At 37.9% G+C, this 18,422-nt stretch overlaps 2 protein-coding genes across 2 annotated transcripts in view; one reads left to right on the forward strand and one right to left on the reverse strand.

Moving 5' to 3' along the window:
* Window positions 1-9,446, forward strand: SELENOP (selenoprotein P). Its single transcript, XM_032628154.1, has 5 exons — window positions 1-145; window positions 3,398-3,613; window positions 4,354-4,566; window positions 6,192-6,309; window positions 8,017-9,446. The coding sequence occupies exons 2-5, from the start codon at window positions 3,411-3,413 to the stop codon at window positions 8,611-8,613; spliced, it is 1,131 nt and encodes a 376-aa protein (XP_032484045.1). The 5' UTR covers window positions 1-145; window positions 3,398-3,410; the 3' UTR covers window positions 8,614-9,446.
* Window positions 9,225-18,422, reverse strand: part of CCDC152 (coiled-coil domain containing 152) — a 24,836-nt gene continuing 15,638 nt past the window's right edge. Inside the window, exons 5-8 of the mRNA XM_032628155.1 lie at window positions 16,929-17,031; window positions 12,170-12,297; window positions 10,299-10,382; window positions 9,225-9,709 (exon numbers count right to left, since the gene is read on the reverse strand). Coding sequence (XP_032484046.1) covers window positions 9,560-9,709; window positions 10,299-10,382; window positions 12,170-12,297; window positions 16,929-17,031 — 465 coding nt within the window. The 3' untranslated portion in view covers window positions 9,225-9,559. The remainder of the gene's footprint in view (window positions 9,710-10,298; window positions 10,383-12,169; window positions 12,298-16,928; window positions 17,032-18,422) is intronic.

Consider the following 18,422-nt stretch of genomic DNA (forward strand, 5'->3'; position numbering starts at 1 on the left):
TGAGTGGGCATTGAACTTTGGACTATAGCTGAGGGGCGAGGTAGACAACAGGGACTATAAATATCCGAGTTTCTGGCTGTGGCTTTGTGGAGCTGTCCCAGCTGAGCAAGAGAAAGGAAGCAGCAAGCTAGTCGGAAGGGGTTGTGTAAGTAGAAACTTCGTGTTTTTCCAAACTTGATTCCTTGCCAGTTTGGTAAATGATTTGATTTTTGAGTCTTGATAAAATGTTTCTGTCCCTAGAATAGATCTGAAGAAAAGAGATGGGTAAAGAAAAGTGATACAAAAGAAAGAACAAAAGAGTCTAAACGCCGAGTGCAGTGGGGACACTAACAATTCTTGCTGATTTTTGCCCTGCTTTCTGCACAGCTGAGGATGAAGATGGGGGCAGAGGAGGCTGGAGAAATTGAATTCTTTTCCTCTGCAAAAAGTTGTGATGTTACATAGGCAATATTATATGTTCAAGCTTAAATATTTCCTACCGAAATGCAGAGTGAGAGCTCTAGGGGCAAAACAGCCTGTGGGTTTGAAGAGCAGAGACTGAGATATGGCCTTTCTACAGTGCTGTAGAAATGGCCAGGGATATTGTGAGCAGTTTCAAGGTTAAAAAAAAAAAAAAAAGAAGGGAGAGCAGGTTTGGTCCACTGTGCGGAAATGATCATCCTTGAAAGAGTTAAAACCCATGCCAGAATCGGGTGGTCTGCAATTAAACGCAACGCTTTGCAGTTTACGTGGTGATGGGTGCTTTCAGGAGAATGTGGGGGGACCCTCAGATGCGGGTCTGAAGGTTAGGGGAAGAGGGTGGAAGAAGTTTCTGCGTGTTTTGCCTTTTGATGGGAAATTTTAAACAAATGTAGCTCTGTATGTGGCCAGTGAATCTAGGTTTTGTGATTGAAAGTGATGAAATTAGTGAAATTCATAACTACATTTTAACGGTTATTGCATCAGCTTCCAGTAAATCTATTTTTTGTTATTTATCTACATTATTTTATATAGTGGTCTGACAGCTGTAATCAATCAAAAGTTTATTATGTAAAAAGTGATTTTAAGGAAACAAAGTTGAACAGCTTATTGATTATAGTAACAGAGGAAAATCTGAAAATGTGAACTCTGTAATCGCACTCTGCCAATGGCTTGTTATTTTTTCATCAAAAAACTAAATGAGAGCAATGGGTGAGATAACCTTTTCATTTGTATTCACTCTCCAGCCAATTGGAATGGTATGCAAAGTAAGGGCGCCAAGCGCTGAGTTTATGCTGGGGTCTATAACTACTGAATTTATATTCTAGAAAGTAGGGAAGATCTAGCCATTCTAGTAAGAAACAAAATAGCTTGAATAATTTTGATGTTTTCTTTGTCATCTTAGGGCATTAAAAAAACCCAGATCCTGGCTACTATAGTTACTAAAGGTGACCCAGCTAAAAACGGTCAATATATTGCAGTATCTAAGAGGTCATGTGTTGGAATTAGTAGAACCAGTTTGAACCCAGTTTCCCTGTGACTTAGTACCTGTGTGGACTTGGGCAAGATGCCTAAACTGTCACTTAGCCATAGTTTTCTCTACTGCAAAAGGAGATAATGGTCACATAGTTGTAAGGATTAACTGACATGATATTAAAAAAGTGCTTTGTGCTACCTGCAAATAGGTGTATAAATGCTCGATAAATGGTAGCTATAAGAAGGATAATTGTATCATCAGTATAAGTACTATCCTAAAGAAATTCCCTAGATTTAGTCCAGATATATCCTCTCCTTTTTTTAAGTATTGGAATTTTAAAGATATTAGAATAGTTGTGATGGCCTTAATAAGTTATTTAATTTATCCTCTCAACCCCCACCCCCCCCGTATTTCTCTTCCTTTAGTTAGGCTCTTATCAAGATATTCTATATAGCTAGGAATTTTGTGGTGTCAAATAATGTGAAAGATAAGCAGGTTTTTAAAAGTTCTCTCTATAGCTACCAGTGCATTAGAGCCCCAATCAATCTGATTTTAGCCTTTCTACTCCCCTCTTAACCCTGGGCTCACTCTAGGTAACTTATCGTTAGCTGCCCACCCTCCCCCCTGCCCAAGTACTTTTACTTTTTTAATTCCAGATCAGTGCCTGAAAATGTGCCAACTTCCTAGTTCTGGAATTTTGTCCTGATCTCTCTCCCTCAGACTTTTTTTTTTGCGGTACGCGGGCCTCTCACTGTTGTGGCCTCTCCCGTTGCGGGGCACAGGCTCCGGACGCGCAGGCTCAGCGGCCACGGCTCACAGGCCCAGCCGCTCCGTGGCATGTGGCATCTTCCCGGACCGGGGCACGAACCCGCGTCCCATGCTTCGGCAGGCGGACTCTCAACCACTGCGCCACCAGGGAAGCCCCTCAGACTTTTATATCAAAATGAGCCTGATTACTTTATCTGATTCACTTAGTGTGTCTTAAATAAAAATTAAATCGTGTTTGCATAAATGTATGGATTTTTCTTTCTCTGCTTATCTCTGCTGAATATGCTCTTTTTTCCACCACTTGTCTACAAATCACGTGTTTTATTTGTACCTCTTTGCAGAGAGCGCTAGCCCTTGTTTTGGGAATATTTCTTGTCATGTATTTAATACTTGTACATTTCTTGTCTGAGTATTTCCTACTCAGAGGGGTCATCTTTTTTACCCAAGAATGTGCCATCTAGTCACAGGAACTTCCCGAATGTCGTGGTAGCCAAGAAGTAGACTAATCGAGTGTAGATTCCAGTGAATCTTAAATGGTACAGGGGCCAGTGATTTGCGGTACTTCTTCCTGGTCTGGTGTTTTTTCATTGGTTGGTGTTTGTCTTGGATGTGATAGCAACATTTTGGTAGGCAGTAACATCTGAATCTCTTCACGTTGGTAGACTGCCCTCACTGCCACCTTCTTTCTTCCTGGGTTCTCTTTCCGTGCTGTCTTTTCATTTCTGTGGAGAATCCCCTACTTACCCTTTCCTTTCTTAGATTGGTAGAGGATAGAGAGAAGCAGGCAGAACTTGGTGTGTCTCAAATAAAAATCAAATCATGTTTGCAGAATGTTACTTGGTTGTAGAGGCCACATTCTCAAAATTTCCGTAGACATGTATTTTCTCCTAGACACATATCTTCTACTAGGGAAGTACTTGGCTGCCTGTTCAGGCAGATCTCCATTGCATGCTTACCAAAGTATCTTGCTAAGCCAGATAGTTAAGAGGTACTTTGACAGCTTTCCTGACTCTGGCTGATCTTTTCCCCTTTACAGGGAGATTTGGGGCTAAGAGGCCCAACGTAGTGAGTCCAACAACATGGAGACAGAATCCACTGGCTAGATATTTGTACAAAGTAGAATTGTACCTGCTGGGTTTATAGAAATTCCTTGTTATGACTGTGAAGATGACAGAAAGGTTTTCTCTTTTACAGGACAGCCCTAGCAATGTGGAGAGGCCTGGGGCTGGCCCTGGCTCTTTGTCTCCTCCCCACGGGAGGAACAGAGAGCCAGGGGCAGAGCTCCTTTTGTAAGCAACCTCCAGCCTGGAGCATAAAGGATCAAGACCCCATGCTGAACTCCTATGGTTCAGTGACGGTGGTTGCTCTTCTTCAAGCCAGCTGATACCTGTGCATACTGCAGGCATCTAGGTAAGGTAGTCTTTCTGTGGTCTAGCATTTCTTAAGGGGATAGCTATTAAATACATACATACATAAGATAAAATAAAAATAGAAAAGATATTTTTATTAAATTGCATTTTTGAAAAACTATGCAAGTTTGCCTAGAACATGTTAGAGGAAAGACGACTAGGAGAGTGTTTACAGTTGTTTTCCTGGGGCTATGGAAGCTCTTCTTCTTTTTGTGTACCTGTATTTTATAGTACCCTACTAAATGTGTACTACTTGTGTAATGAGAATGTTCTAAATTGTACTGTTGGAAATGGATTAGTTGTTTCAATATAGGAAGCAGAGACGAGAGCTTTGCTAGAGTGGAATGAACACTACACTTGCCACCAAAGGTCTTGAGTCATTTAACAAATTTATAAATATATATTTGTTGGGTTATTTGCCAAATATTTATTGGGTACAATTCTCTGTAACTGCGAGATGGCTTAAAAATATACACTTCACAGGATTAATTTGCGGACTAAATGAGCTGATGTTTGTGCAAGCGCTTAGCATATTGTTTTAACTGAGCATAAGTGCTCAATAAATAATTAGAAAAACAAAAGTTTTAGTCTTTTAAAACAATGCAAAAAAGAGGTATGAGTTAAGTAAAAAATAACAAAAGAGTTTCATTTAGGAAAATAGAGTGAGGAAAAAGGGAGAAGTCACTAAAATAAAATTAAATGAAATTATTCCTTTTTTTGTATTTTTTCCAAATATTTTAGATTGGAAGACCTGCGAGTAAAACTGGAGAAAGAAGGATATTCGAACATCTCTTATGTTGTTGTTAATCATCAAGGAATCTCTTCTCGATTAAACTATGTGCATCTTAAAAATAAGGTTTCAGAACATATTCCTGTTTACCAACAAGAAGAAAACCAAACAGATGTCTGGACTCTCTTAAATGGAAAGAAAGATGACTTCCTCATATATGACAGGTGTGTACACACATGTATACATATATGCATACACACCCACCCCCCAAATTAAAAGATACCTGCTTTGTATTTAATTTAATAAGTAATTTAAAATAACACATCTGCTTTTATTACCAAATACTCAGTTTCAAAGTGAGCCCGTTCAAATGTTTGGTTTTAGTATTTTTGAAATGACTTCTTTTCACACAAGGGAATTCACCACTCCAGTAGGGAAATAAAGAAAATTGACTATACTTTTTTCCCCTGTAAGTTAGCATTCTGACTAAATTAAAAAAAGGATCAATTTGTACCTCACATACAATTCTAACTTAACAATTTTGCAGATGAATAACCATACTTTGCAGGCCACTTGCTTATCTCTAATCTAATTACTAAATTTTAAGTTTACATGCCTGCATTTCTGAACTATAAAATATGTTAATTATTTAGGTATAATCGGCATGAATCTGCTTTTGATTCCATGAATGAGTAAAACGTTTGTATTTTGAAGGAACCTCAACGCATACATTATTTGATTATCACTGGGACTTCCCTGGTGGTGCAGTGGTTAAGAATCCGCCTGCCAGTGCAGGGGACATGGGTTCGAGCCCTGGTCCGGGAAGATCCCACATGCCGCGGAGCAACTAAGCCCGTGTGCCACAACTACTGAGCCTGCGCTCTAGAGCCCGCGAGCCACAGCTACTGAGCCTGCGTGCCTAGAGCCTGTGCTCTGCAACAAGAGAAGCCACTGCAATGAGAAGCCTGAGCACCACAAGGAAGAGTAGCCCCCACTGGTCGCAACTAGAGAAAGCCCACACTCAGCAACAAAGACCCAATGCAGCCAAAAAATACATAAATAAGTAAATAAATTTGACATCACCAACATTTCTAGTTGGTGCTGGTTTTTTTTTTTTTTTGGCTCTTCAGGAATGGTAAGCCAGACTCTGCCAAGGCCTAAGACCTACTTGGTTTTACTCTAAATATTTTTAATATTACATGTCATTCTTTTAGGATTGCAAACTTCTTATTCTGTTGCAAAGTGTAACCCTTTGATAGTCATATAAAATTGTATATACAGGGTAAAATAGGGGTAAGAAGGACATTTCAACTCCACTATTTCTGAAAATTCCAGGCGTTGTATTTCCGTTTCTTTCACTGTACTGAAACTTTTGTTGCATCAGATATTTTTTTAAATCAGTGGCCTACTGGCCAAGACTTGAGGATCTTTTTGTTATGCTGTGATTTCTTATTGTGTGGAATTTGTGCTGCTTTAGCAGTTATGAAAGGATCGTGTGATTTGCAGAGCCCAGTTTATGATGTCAGTGGTTTGAGCATTGATAGAATTTACAAGTCAATTACAAAATTGTATTTGACCAAGTCACAATAACTAGACTGCATAGTTTTGACATTATTTGTTGTGACATATCTATTTCACATTTCAAAATCAGACTCACTATAGTCTTGTCATGACCTGACCTGGTATACAGTGCCAGGGAGGTTGTTTGAGACCCCATTCAAGGAAATATACTGAAGTTATGAAAGGGTCTTAGTTATAAGACCATTGAACCTACAGTACCTATCCCAGATGGTGCATGAGTAGGATCATGATACAGAAAATATTGTAATGACTTTGTTATTTTTTTCAGATGTGGCCGCCTTGTATATCATCTTGGTTTGCCTTATTCCTTCCTAACTTTCTCATATGTAGAAGACTCCATTAAGACCGTTTACTGTGAAAGTAAATGTGGAAACTGCTCTCTCAAGGTATTTTTCTCAATTATTTTTACTTGGAGAAAAGAGGAAATCTTTTAAGAACTATTTAATTAAGTTAGTGTTTCATGACTAATTAGCTAGTCAATGTTTCTGTTGGTGTACTAAAAATAAACTACAACAGTAATTTTTATTAATATAATTACATATGCTTCCTTTTATGTAACATATACTTTAAAACGTCTTTTCAAGATCCATATTGCTGCTTTTATCTAGAAGAAGTTTAGAAAACAAAAAAATCAACGTAGATTACGTATTTCAGTTACCACCGAATGATATTGCATGCATATAAGTGCTTAAAGAATTCAGCCAACATAAAATACATTATTGCAATATTCTGAATGTGCTCATATAAGAGCATAGTGAGAGCAAAGATTATCCATGGCATTACCTGAAGTGGAATTGGGGCCCAGATAACTACGTAATTTGAAGTAGTTATCTTCAAACTTACACAGTGAAGTTACACTGTGAAACTTCAAACTTACACTGTGAAGCCCTTACACAGTGCACTTGGAATTACTGCATTTATTTCACAATGGAATAACTTTTTTACTCATTACTGATATTTCTCTCTTAACAACCATGAGAATATTTATTCCTTGTCATGAGAGACACTATATTTACAAGTGGTTTATAAAAAAGATACTCAAGGAATTGATTTTAACTTATATTAACTAAACTTCTTTTCCTCTCAAATTGAGAAGGAAAATAATTCCAAACAGTGTTTCCTTGACAGAGCAAGTGGGCAAAATTCGAACTCAGGTTTAAAAATAATTTTGAACTTTTACTTCTAAAATAAAGGAAGCTCTGCTTCCTTTATATTTTTCCCAACTCTAAAGAAAGCCATTCAGATTTTAATGAATCACTTAAGTTGTTAAGAAGCTCAACAGTTTAATTACTCTAGTTATGTCATTTTTCACATTTTAGTCTTCATAATAATAACGTGAGGGTTATGTTACTGCTTTTACAGATGAGGAGACTGAAGTAATGCAAATAAAGTATTAACTCAATGTCTAACTTATACTAAGTGCTTAATGAATGTTAGCAATATTGGTTCCTCATTTTGGGGGACTTTTTTTTCAGTATTCTGCATTTTCACAAATGCCTAATAGTTGTAAACATACCTAGGTATATTGAAACAAAGGTAGAAACAATTCTCATAACATGTGTAAAGTTTACAGACATCTGTAAATAGAAATAATATATCGTATTATCTGATTTTTCAATCAAATTGGAGTTTTTCTATTTCATTGTATCCTAGATGCCACCAATTATATGACACATTATTTATGTGTTATTAAAAACTGCTGTCAGTTAGAGTAGGATACAATACTATAAAACTATCAATAGTAGGATGCATTCCAATTTTAAAGATATTAAAATGTGAAAAAAATACATTGTAGAATCAATGAAATATAGTAATTGGTTTTTTGGAACCAATACGTATATCAAATTGTTTGTTTTTAATAAAACACTATTAAGTTCTCAAAAGTAATTCAGAAACAACCAAAAAATGTACCATTTATTAGTTGTATGCTAAAATCCAGTGGAATTTATAACTTTTCAAAACCTTCAAAATACCAAATCATATCACTTAGTGAGTGTTTGAATTTCATATATGTTACCTTTACAAATCATTTTTTCACGCATTCCTGCTAAATCTATAAATTTGCTGGTAAGTGATTTATAAATTTATTCCAGACACTGGAAGATGAAGACTTCTGTAAAAATGTATCTTTGGCTACTGCAGAAAAAACAACCGAGGCTCCACAGCCCCATCACCATCACCATCACCATCACCATCATCACCATCTTGAGAACAGTCATCTTTCAGAGTATCCAAAACCAGAAGCACCAGATAACCCTGAGCATGCCCCTCCTTCAGGTCTTCATCGCCACCATAGGCACAGGGGTCACCAAAGACAGGGTCACTCAGAGAACTGAGATGCATTACAACTTTCTCTTCCACAAAAGAAGCTCTGACGAAGTGGATGCATAAATCAGTTACTCTGAAAATTTCCCAAAGATTCAGAATCAGCTCTGAGTAGCTGATGCTGACACTGCCGACATTTGATATTTGAAAAAACAGGGTCTGCAGTCACCTGACAGTGTAAAGAAAACCTCCCCTCTTTGTGTAGCTGACAGGGCCTTCTGGCGGAGGAGCACGTCACTGAATCTTGACAGTGACGTTTGCCTCCAGCTGCCTGCCACGCAAGTCAGCAGCTCAAGCCTACAGAAGCCAGCACCAAATGAAGCTGAGAAAAGAAGGCAGAAATGTGAAAATGACCTTCAAATTAAACATTTACAATCGGATGTACTGCCTAAGTCAGTCTAGACAAGTACATCTCCAGCATTTTTATAAGCTACCTAATTAATAGTGATCCAAAAATAGGAATTGGATTTGTGTACACATGGAGAAATTGGCTTCCACATTTTAAAATTTAAGTCAAAAAATCTTTACCCCCAACCATATTTTTATTACAGGGCAGCTGAAAGGTGGTTGCAGCATTTGGTTCATATGTTTTTCTTTTTCTTTCTCCAGCATTCTACTTGCATTCATGAGAACAGAAACATAAACTATGACCTAGGGGTTTCTGTTGGATAGTCGGCAACTTAGAATGGAGGAAGAACAACAAAGACATGTTTTCCACTTTTTTCTTTACTTATTTCTCAAACAATATTATCTTTGTCTTTTTATCTTACGTTTTTAACAAATTAAACCTTTAAAGAAAGAAGTGATTTCTGTCTTTTCAGATCCAGAAATACTCATACATGAATATTTTGCTATGATTACATTTTAGATATCCATTTATACTTTTTTTACATCCAAGACTCATATCTTGATTTTTACTATCACATATGAATGAAGTCTTTATATCTTGCTTTCTTTGTCTAGCATTGTATCGTACTCTTTAAAATTTAAGATTGCCAGTCTTGAAAGATAGATGGGAAATGATAAAAGAGTGTTGTCTATCTCTTGATTGCTTAGAAAGTATTTCCATACTCAATGATGGTTCAATAGGTAAACTAAGTCCTATAAACCTGAACTTTTTTATGGCTAATACTATTAAGCAAGAATGCAGAACACGATTGGCAAAAGTGTGCATTTGTTTAAATAAACTCAATGAAGTCTAAAGCTGTCTTTTTGTTTTCATTGTAATTACTATGTTATATTGACAATAGAAGTGAATTTTCAATTGCTTTTAAAGAAATTAGATAGCAACTAATGAATTTACTTCCATACTCAAAACCGTCTACGCTTAAAGTTAGAATCTTTGCCAGCAAGTTTAAATTGAGAATCTTTGCTAACAGAGAGGCGTTGCTCTAAATCGTGAATGGTATTACGAAGAACTGCAATCTCCTTGTTTTTTTCTTCTTGAAGATGCTGAAGCTTCTAAAGAGAGCAGAAAATTTTTGTTATTGCAGTTCATGAATAATAAGATTAAGTACAAGGAACAACAAAACAACAGCAAAAACTATGCTTCTGGTTTATGTAGAAGTAGGTATTAAAAAAGATACCATATTTTGAAAGGTCTATAATTTTGCTTTTGTGGGATTTAATGGGGTAAAACTGGTACAAGGATACAAAAACACATATTAGCACCATTTGTTTTAGTTTGTTCCATTCTCCCTATATAGCTTGAAATTATAAACCATAAATAAAGGAGTTGAACAAGAAGTAATCTGCTGAGTATCTAAATAACTTCAGAATAGTAAATCAGCCTTAGTTCAAAGTACATTATGGAATTCCTTAGATGGTCCAAAGAGTCAGAGGACTTCTCTAATGTTTTAATTTACTACTAAGATTTACTAGTTTAAATTGAAAGAGACTTATAAAGATTATTAAAAATCTAATATCTTTATTGTGTGATATATTTTAAGGAAAACTGTTAAGTATGTTGTTAGTAAATATAACCTTTATGAAAACACACTAAGAGAATTAATTTTTTTAAGCAACAGCTGTGCAAGAAAAACTCACATACCCTTCTGTAGATACTGTGTGGCAAAACAGTAGAATCTGGATATGATTTTGATTTAGTTTGAACTCTTGCTAGTTTGGCATCAAACTGAATCAAGTTTAAAAAGAAAGTTGAGAACATTCTAGTTAAACAATTAGAAACAAATGTTTCTATAAATATAAGTATAATCCATTGTATCCTTAGACATATAATCTGTAATTCAAGTGTATTCACTGTATAACAGAAGATAGAAAAGTCTTTAAGAAAGAACAAGGATTACCCAAACAAGATTAACCCTGGCTGCATTTTAAAATTACCTGGGGAGATTTTTTAAAGAACCAAATACCTGGACACTACCTTAGAAATTCTGGGGTGGGGTCAGCATCATTTTTTTCTCAAGACATCAGTTGATTCTATCATGGAGGATTAAGAATCTAGTTAGTTAGGGTTGAGAATCTAGTTAACTTAAAGATAGATAAAAATATTTTCATGTTACTATGAGTGTACTTCGTAAAGAATATGTAGTATAATCAACAGTCATGGGAGAAAAACATATATACCCTTCTGCAGAAACTTTGAGGCTAAATAGTAGAATTTGGATATGATTTTATTGATTTAGTTTGAACTCTTGCTGGTTTGGCGTTAAAGTGAATTGGGTTAAAAAAATTCTCATGGGCCATTGTTACAGTCATATTTTTTGCAAAATCTTCCATTATAATTTTTCCTTCAGGTTGAATTTAATGTAGCCTTACTGTGAACTAAGAATAAACTCTGTGAGATTGTGTTCTGGTTTGGGGAGAGAAATGGATTATAGTTATAATGAAGATAAATAGCAAAGAGTTCTGTATATCAAACAACAAACTTGGGCTAGACCAGTGACAGGGCCAGGATGGCAAACAAAATGCACATTCCCAATCAGTGGATTAGAAGTTGATGGCCAATCTTGAAACACAGTCTATTTTATATCAGATGGCCATCCATCCCTCACTGTGGTTTGTGGGTACACTTGACCAGAAGGCAGGAACAGCATCAAAGAGCCTCGAAAGTCAACATCAGTCCCCTTTTGCTCAATAATTATAGAATCTTCAACACTGTATCTCACCAAGCACCTCAGGATACCAAACTTTAAAGAACTTGAAAACTAGGTTATCTTAACTAAGTAGGTGAGTTCTAACAACGTAAGGTAAGGTGGGAGTCAAGCTGAGGGAAGAATGATGGAAAGGGAGATTAGAAGGATCTAGACAAAAATGTAAAGGGCAAATATATTGTCAAAATATCAATGTCTTTGAGATTCTGACATCTGATTAAACAACCAACTGAGAAGGCTTTTGACCCAAGAACCGGAACCTCAGCCTTTGAGATGCCCTATTTAAAGTCCCTTTTAAAAAATCTGGTTTGTCTGCCTCTATATTTCTACATATTTATTGGGAACAAATTAGTCTCTTTTTATTTTAAATAAAGAAAAAGATATTTCCAGTTAGTTCACCAGGGTCCCACAATTTCTGCTGAGGAGAGTAATGTTAAGGGTTGGAAACACTCTCCCCACAGCTGGAATGGTAGTCCTAAAAAGGCTGCGTAGACTCAGTTGTAAAATGCAGGTAATATGAGTTATCTGTCTCTGCTGTCAGAGGAAAATACCCTCTCTGGAAACCAGGACCTTTTGAATGACTGAAGAGTCCCACCTTGAGGCCAAGTGCTGAAAGGCAGTGTAGCTAACAGTTGTACTGTACCAGGTTTAAGCATTGCAGGTGGTGGATGAAGAATGAGCGTGTGTGAAGCCCTCTCACAGGGTTGTTTCTAATCCTGAAATTTATCTCACTCTGATGACAGATAACCAAAGTATGGCCTAGACTAAGGGATGCATCCTCAAATCTAGCAGAGCCTTAAACACTTACCTCTAGCTGTAGTTTGATTATTTCACTTTGTTTTTCCTTTTCTTGAGTTCTTAACTTTGCATTTAACTCTGAGATTTCCACCTCCTTTTTCTCTATCAGTTCTTTATTCTTTTCTTCACTTAATTCAACTGCATAAAAACATAAATTCATCTTAACATTTCAAAAATCTTAAAAGTTTTTTTTGAATTTTAAACAATCTACAAGAAAGTGGAATTTATTAATAAAAACATGTATTTTAGAAACTGTTTACATGCAGGGTAGCTTTTATATATTTTTAACAAGCCCCTGAAAAATGCTTGCGACGCAAAGGTTGCCCATTGAATGCTTTTGAATGAATAATTTGTACTCTTAAATATCTAGAGAATAATATTCTCGAAATGCCTAGAGAATAAATAGGAGATATAATGGTTAAAGAGGGACACATCCTGGGTTCCTAGTTATAGAAGGCCTCAAATTACAGGATGACTCTAGAACTACATCAGCTTTTTCTGGCTCCCTCACCGTTTCCCTTCATAAGCATTTTGTCCAATAAATTTCTTTGACTGTCTACTCCCATCTTGTCGGCTCCTTGGAGGACCTGAGCTAGCACAAGAAAACAGGTATGATGGGGCACTTACTGCTTTGTAAGAAACGAGGAAGCCATCATTAGTGGTATATGGAGTACTGGTAGTTCCTAGTACACAACGGGGTTCTGATTGCTGAAGATTTTACCAGAAGTAATCTGGGGGAAATGTCCTGGTGGAGGTGAATGCCTTGCAGGTGTAATAGTTCAGGCATTTGAAAGATAGAGGGAAAGGATGCCCACAAAGACAGTAGAGTTGGAGAGTTACTGCTAAATTAAATTGACATCCTACTGAGGGATAATGAGAAACAGCTGTTAACAAGAATTTAACGATTTAAAGAATAGGTGTGGCTAATTATTAGAGAAATGCAAATCATAACTACAATGAGGTATCACCTCACACCGGTTAGAATGAGCATCATCAGAAAATCTACAAACAATAAATGCTGGAGAGGGTGTGGAGAAAAGTGAACCCTCTTGCACTGTTGGTGGGAATGTAAATTGATACAGCCACTATGGAGAACAGTATAGAGGGTCCTAAAACACTAAAATAGAACTACCATATGACCCAGCAATCCCACTACTGGGCATATAACCTGAGAAAACCATCATTCAAAAAGACACATGCACCCCAGTGTTCATTGCAGCACTATTTACAATAGCCAGGTCATGGAAGCAACCTAAATGCCCACTGACAGACAAATGGATAGAGAAGATGTGGTACATATATACAATGGTATATTACTCAGCCATAAAAAGGAACGAAATTGGGGCATTTGCAGAGATGTGGATGGACCTAGAGACTGTCTAGAGTAAAGAGTAAAGTAAGTCAGAAAGAGAAAGAGAAAAACAGGGCTTCCCTGGTGGCACAGTGGTTGAGAGTCCGCCTGCCGATGCAGGGGACATGGGTTCGTGCCCCGGTCCAGGAAGATCCCACATGCCGCAGAGCGGCTGGGCCCGTGAGCCATGGCCGCTGAGCCTGCACGTCCAGAGCCTGTGCTCCGCAACGGGAGAGGCCACAACAGTGAGAGGTCCATGTACCGCAAAAAAAAAAAAGAAAAAAAAAAGAGAAAAACAAATATCGTATATTAATGCATATATGTAGAATCTAGAAAAATGGTACAGATGAATGGGTTTGCAAGGCAGAAATAGAGACACATGTAAAGAACAAACGTATGGACACCAAGGTGGGGGGATGGTGGTGGTGGGATGAATTGGGAGATTGGGATTGACATATATACACTAATATGTATAAAATAGGTAACTAATAAGAACCTGCTGTATAAAAAAAAATAAAACAAAAAAAAAAGAGAAAAGGAAAACAAAACAAAACATAAAGAATAGGTGTGAGAGCCAGAGGGACTCTTTGATAGCTTACAAACAGACTCTCACCAACTCTAGTTGGAAGAGCAGGTAGAGCTGAGCAACAGAAAATCTAATCATTAAAGTTGCAGAACTCCAGAGATGTTGAAATGTTCAGCCAAAACAGGTCTGCTATGCTAAATCAGGGTCCTAGTTGGGAACACCTAAGATCCTGAAAAATAGGACAGGAACATCTGGATAAACACCTGTGAGGATGCTGGCTGTGACAACTCCCCTAAATGCTCGGAAATTGCAGACCTACTTTTTCCTGTTAAGAACTAGCGCTAAGCTAGCTGATGAAAGATGCTGCAGAGGCTCCTCTCAGAAGATGCCCTTCCCTCCTCTTTTGGCTGCTAGGCCAATAACTAGGGTTAAAGCGCAGTATAACCTGGTTGGGGGAGTGCTGGGGCTGATAAGGGGGGAAAGTGATTATACCCCAGAGAGCCGCAAGAATTAGCTAGGTTGTATTGGAAAGAGCCATGTGAATACCCTTGAGAACGGACTTTGAGGGTGCTGGATAGAAGAAGACTGAAAGTAAGACTAGGTAAGCAAGAAATCATTGACTTGAAGATACATACTCTTTAGGGACAGGGGACATAATACCCTAGCAAGGACCTAGGATATGGGACAAACTCTGTTAGAGTAGCCTTAGACCTCTAGAGAAAGCCCTGGCCAAAGCTGAGTGAAGTGGGAATACCTGAGATGCCCTGGCAGATAGTAGAGAAAGGCATAAGAAGGCTCTCGAAAGTTGGCATGCTTGAGTGGATATGTTATGTGAGGCAAGATAACTCAGCAAAAGATCATGTTCCTTAGGAGGGCCCAGAAGACACACTATTAACCAAGACCACAAGGAATGTGCTGGTGAGAGAAAAACCAGCACCACCAAGAAGTTCAATGGTTGCTCTCATCTGCAAGCTTGGGCTGACAGAAGAGGTGGGTATAAAGTTGGGCTCATTAATATCTATGCGGATGGTGTCCCCCCTCCCCCACCAAGCTGTAGAAGCCAGATGATGGTGCTTAACTGCCAAAACCCAGGAGGCCACAATTATCATAATGAGCAGGAAGGTCAGAGAGCGGCCAAAGGGGCGTGATTTTCGACAGGTGTAGAGTTAGTTAATAGATGAGCAGCCAAGCTGCTTAACACCTAGTACAAAAGAATCCAAATGGAGGAACAGGAGGCTGAGGGTACATGCCCCAGTTAAAAATTATTATCCTTTGCTCGGTCCCCCAGTCTGAACCACGTTTTTGGTCTAGAACCCGCTGGCTGAAAAGACATGGTTAGGTCCCTAGGAGGAAGAACATTTCAACAATCCCTCTTGTAGGTTTCTCCTGAGGAAGAAACATCCACAAGAACCATGGAGAACCTGCTACCTGAACTCCTATGGAGAAGTAGGTATGTGTAGTATAAGGAGGGGACAGTTGTGGCCATGAAAATGCATCTTTCAGATCTTCAGCTTCAGGGAACATAATTGGCTCATTGTCTTCATGACCATGTTTATGCTGAGCTCATGACTCCCAAGAGCTGCTCCTAGCCAGTGACTGAACTTGGCAGGGACACTAAGGCAGACTTGTTCCTGAGAGTTGCTGAACTTGGTTGATGGGCAAATTTGGCCCAACTTTGCTGAAACTTTCTTATAAGTGTGTCACAGTCTAAGACTTCTGCCCAACACACCTTCCTTTCTTCTCTTCTTCACAGAGGTTAGACCTGTATCATAAACCCACGGCTAACCCCGTCTCCCCCAGTTCCCTCCCTATCTACCCTCACAAATGTTTGCCTTAACAAACCTCTTGAATGTCTAATTCTGTCTAGGCATCTGCTTCTCAGAGAACCCAAAGAAACTGCAAAGCTCTTTTCTAAAATGACTATAATTTTGTAGTCCCACTAGTAATGTATGAGGGCTCCAGTAGCTCCACATCCTCACCAACACTTGGTATTGATCGTTTTATAGAAGATTTTAGCAGTTCTAAAAGGTGCGATGTGGTATCTCATTGTGGTTTTAATTTGCATTTCCCTACTAACCAATTATGTTGAGTGTGTTTTCATGTGCTTACTTTTCATCCGTATTTCTCTGGGGAAGTGTCCAAATATTTTGCCCATTTCCTTACTGGGTTGTTTGACTTCTTATTGACTTATAAGAGTTCTTCATAGATTTTGGACATAAGTCCTTTATCAGCTATGCATTTGTAAGTATTATCTCCCTGTATGTGGCCTGTCTTTTCATTTTCTTAACAGTGTTGAAGGACAGAAGTTAATAGTTTTGAAGAAGTTCAATTTAGAACTTTTTTCCTTTATTTTTTGTACTTTTTGTTTCTTTCTAAGAAATTGTGGCTAACTCAGGGTCACAAAGATTATCTTCTATGCTTTCTTCTACTTGTCTTATAGATGTAGGTTTACATTCAGACTTATCATACATTCCAAGTTAATTTTTGCATATGGTGTGCATCTAGGCTCATTAAGAAAGTTTTTAATACCTTTATGAAACCAGTTAACTCTCAACATAATTTCATGAGACTTTGCTGAAGGAAGAATATTTCATTAGTGAAATTATATTCAATATGCTGAGTATATAAATATCAAAGTTAACTATACATTTTATATTAATTTTACAATGATATTAACTATTTCACATTAAATAATGTTAAGTGCAAACTCCATGAGTCCAATTTCTAAGTGTTATAATTTATATCACATAAATATATATAAAGGAACAAAAACTAAATTCAAATGTCTCAAGGCAATGTTTATTCAGAATACTGGCAATTACTGAAAAAAGTTTATATATCTGTGTAAATTGTTTTATGGTATCTTAGAATTCAGTAAATTTTAAAACTTACCTTTTTTCTGCATATCTTGATAAAGTTTTGTTATTTCTGTCTTATGTCCCTCCTCTTTGATTTTCATTTCACTCATGAGTTTGGCAATACTATTCTTATATTCCTAAAGATTAAAATATACATTCATCCTTCAACTTGAGTATGTGTAGACAACTTTTGATTAATTAGAAAGATGAAATTTTCAGTTTATATTAATTTTTGGTATATAATAATATCTAGAGGGGGAAGATATTGTTCATTGTTTGAATGCTCAGCTTTGAGAAGGACCAATTTCTGGTCCAAGTAGATAGAGACCATCTAGAGACAATGATTTTTTTTTTTTTTTTTTTTTTTTTTTTTGCGGTACGCGGGGCTCTCACTGCCGTGGCCTCTCCCATTGCGGAGCACAGACTCCGGACGCGCAGGCTCAACGGCCATGGCTCACGGGCCCAGCCGCTACGCGGCACGTGGGATCCTCCCGGACCGGGGCACGAACCCGTGTCCCCCGCACCGGCAGGCAGACTCTCAACCACTGCGCCACCAGGGAAGCCCCTGATTTTTTTTTTTTTAAATTTATTTATGGCTGTGTTGGGTCTTCATTTCTGTGCGAGGGCTTTCTCTAGTGTGGCAAGCGGGGGCCACTCTTCATCGTGGTGCGTGGGCCTCTCACTATCGCGGCCTCTCTTGTGGAGCACAGGCTCCAGACACGCAGGCTCAGTAGTTGTGGCACATGGACTTAGTTGCTCCGCGGCATGTGGGATCTTCCCAGACCAGGGCTCGAACCCGTGTCCCCTGCATCGGCAGGCGGACTCTCAACCACTGCGCCACCAGGGAAGCCCTAGAGACAATGATTTTTTATCTTTGCCTCTGAATTCTCATCACTATATTCAGAGCATATCATAGATGCTCAAAATATTTTGTTTAATTGTATGAATAAATGCCATGACAGCATTAAAATATGTCAAAAAAGCACCAAAGCTATATTTTAAAGCCAACTTTAGGAACTGTTTGATGGTCTGTGAGCTTACCCTAATGAAGGATGAATCCCTTTGAATGTGGGCTGAATTTCTGTTTCTGAAAATTATATAAACATTCCTAATTCCCAGAAGGAGGTTAAGCATTACCTATGGTAAGGGTTAGTTTTATGGGGAGGCTAAAGAAGGATGAATTTGGGGTTTGAGAAGTGCTCAACAGCCTCCTGAGGTTAGTTTCTTAGGTTGTTGAAGCATAGAAGTGATTTATTATGCTAATACGGAGAGTGGCATTGAGAGAGGTGTTGAGAGAGAAATCCTCCAAAGATAAAATTTACAATTTTTCCAGAGGTATGTTTCTACATAGAGAAACCACTCACAGGCAGGAGAAAAGGAAAGCAGGAAGAATAAAAGTGAGGTGGGATAGTAAGAAAGAGACAACGATCAAGGCAAGAGGCCCAGAAAAATCTCTAAACACCATAAAAGCAGGGACTTTGTTTTTACTCACTGTTGTATTCCTAACTCCTAGCGTATATCCCTTGAT

This window comes from Phocoena sinus, chromosome 3, assembly GCF_008692025.1.
Source record: "Phocoena sinus isolate mPhoSin1 chromosome 3, mPhoSin1.pri, whole genome shotgun sequence".
In the NCBI taxonomy this organism is placed as follows: domain Eukaryota; kingdom Metazoa; phylum Chordata; class Mammalia; order Artiodactyla; family Phocoenidae; genus Phocoena; species Phocoena sinus.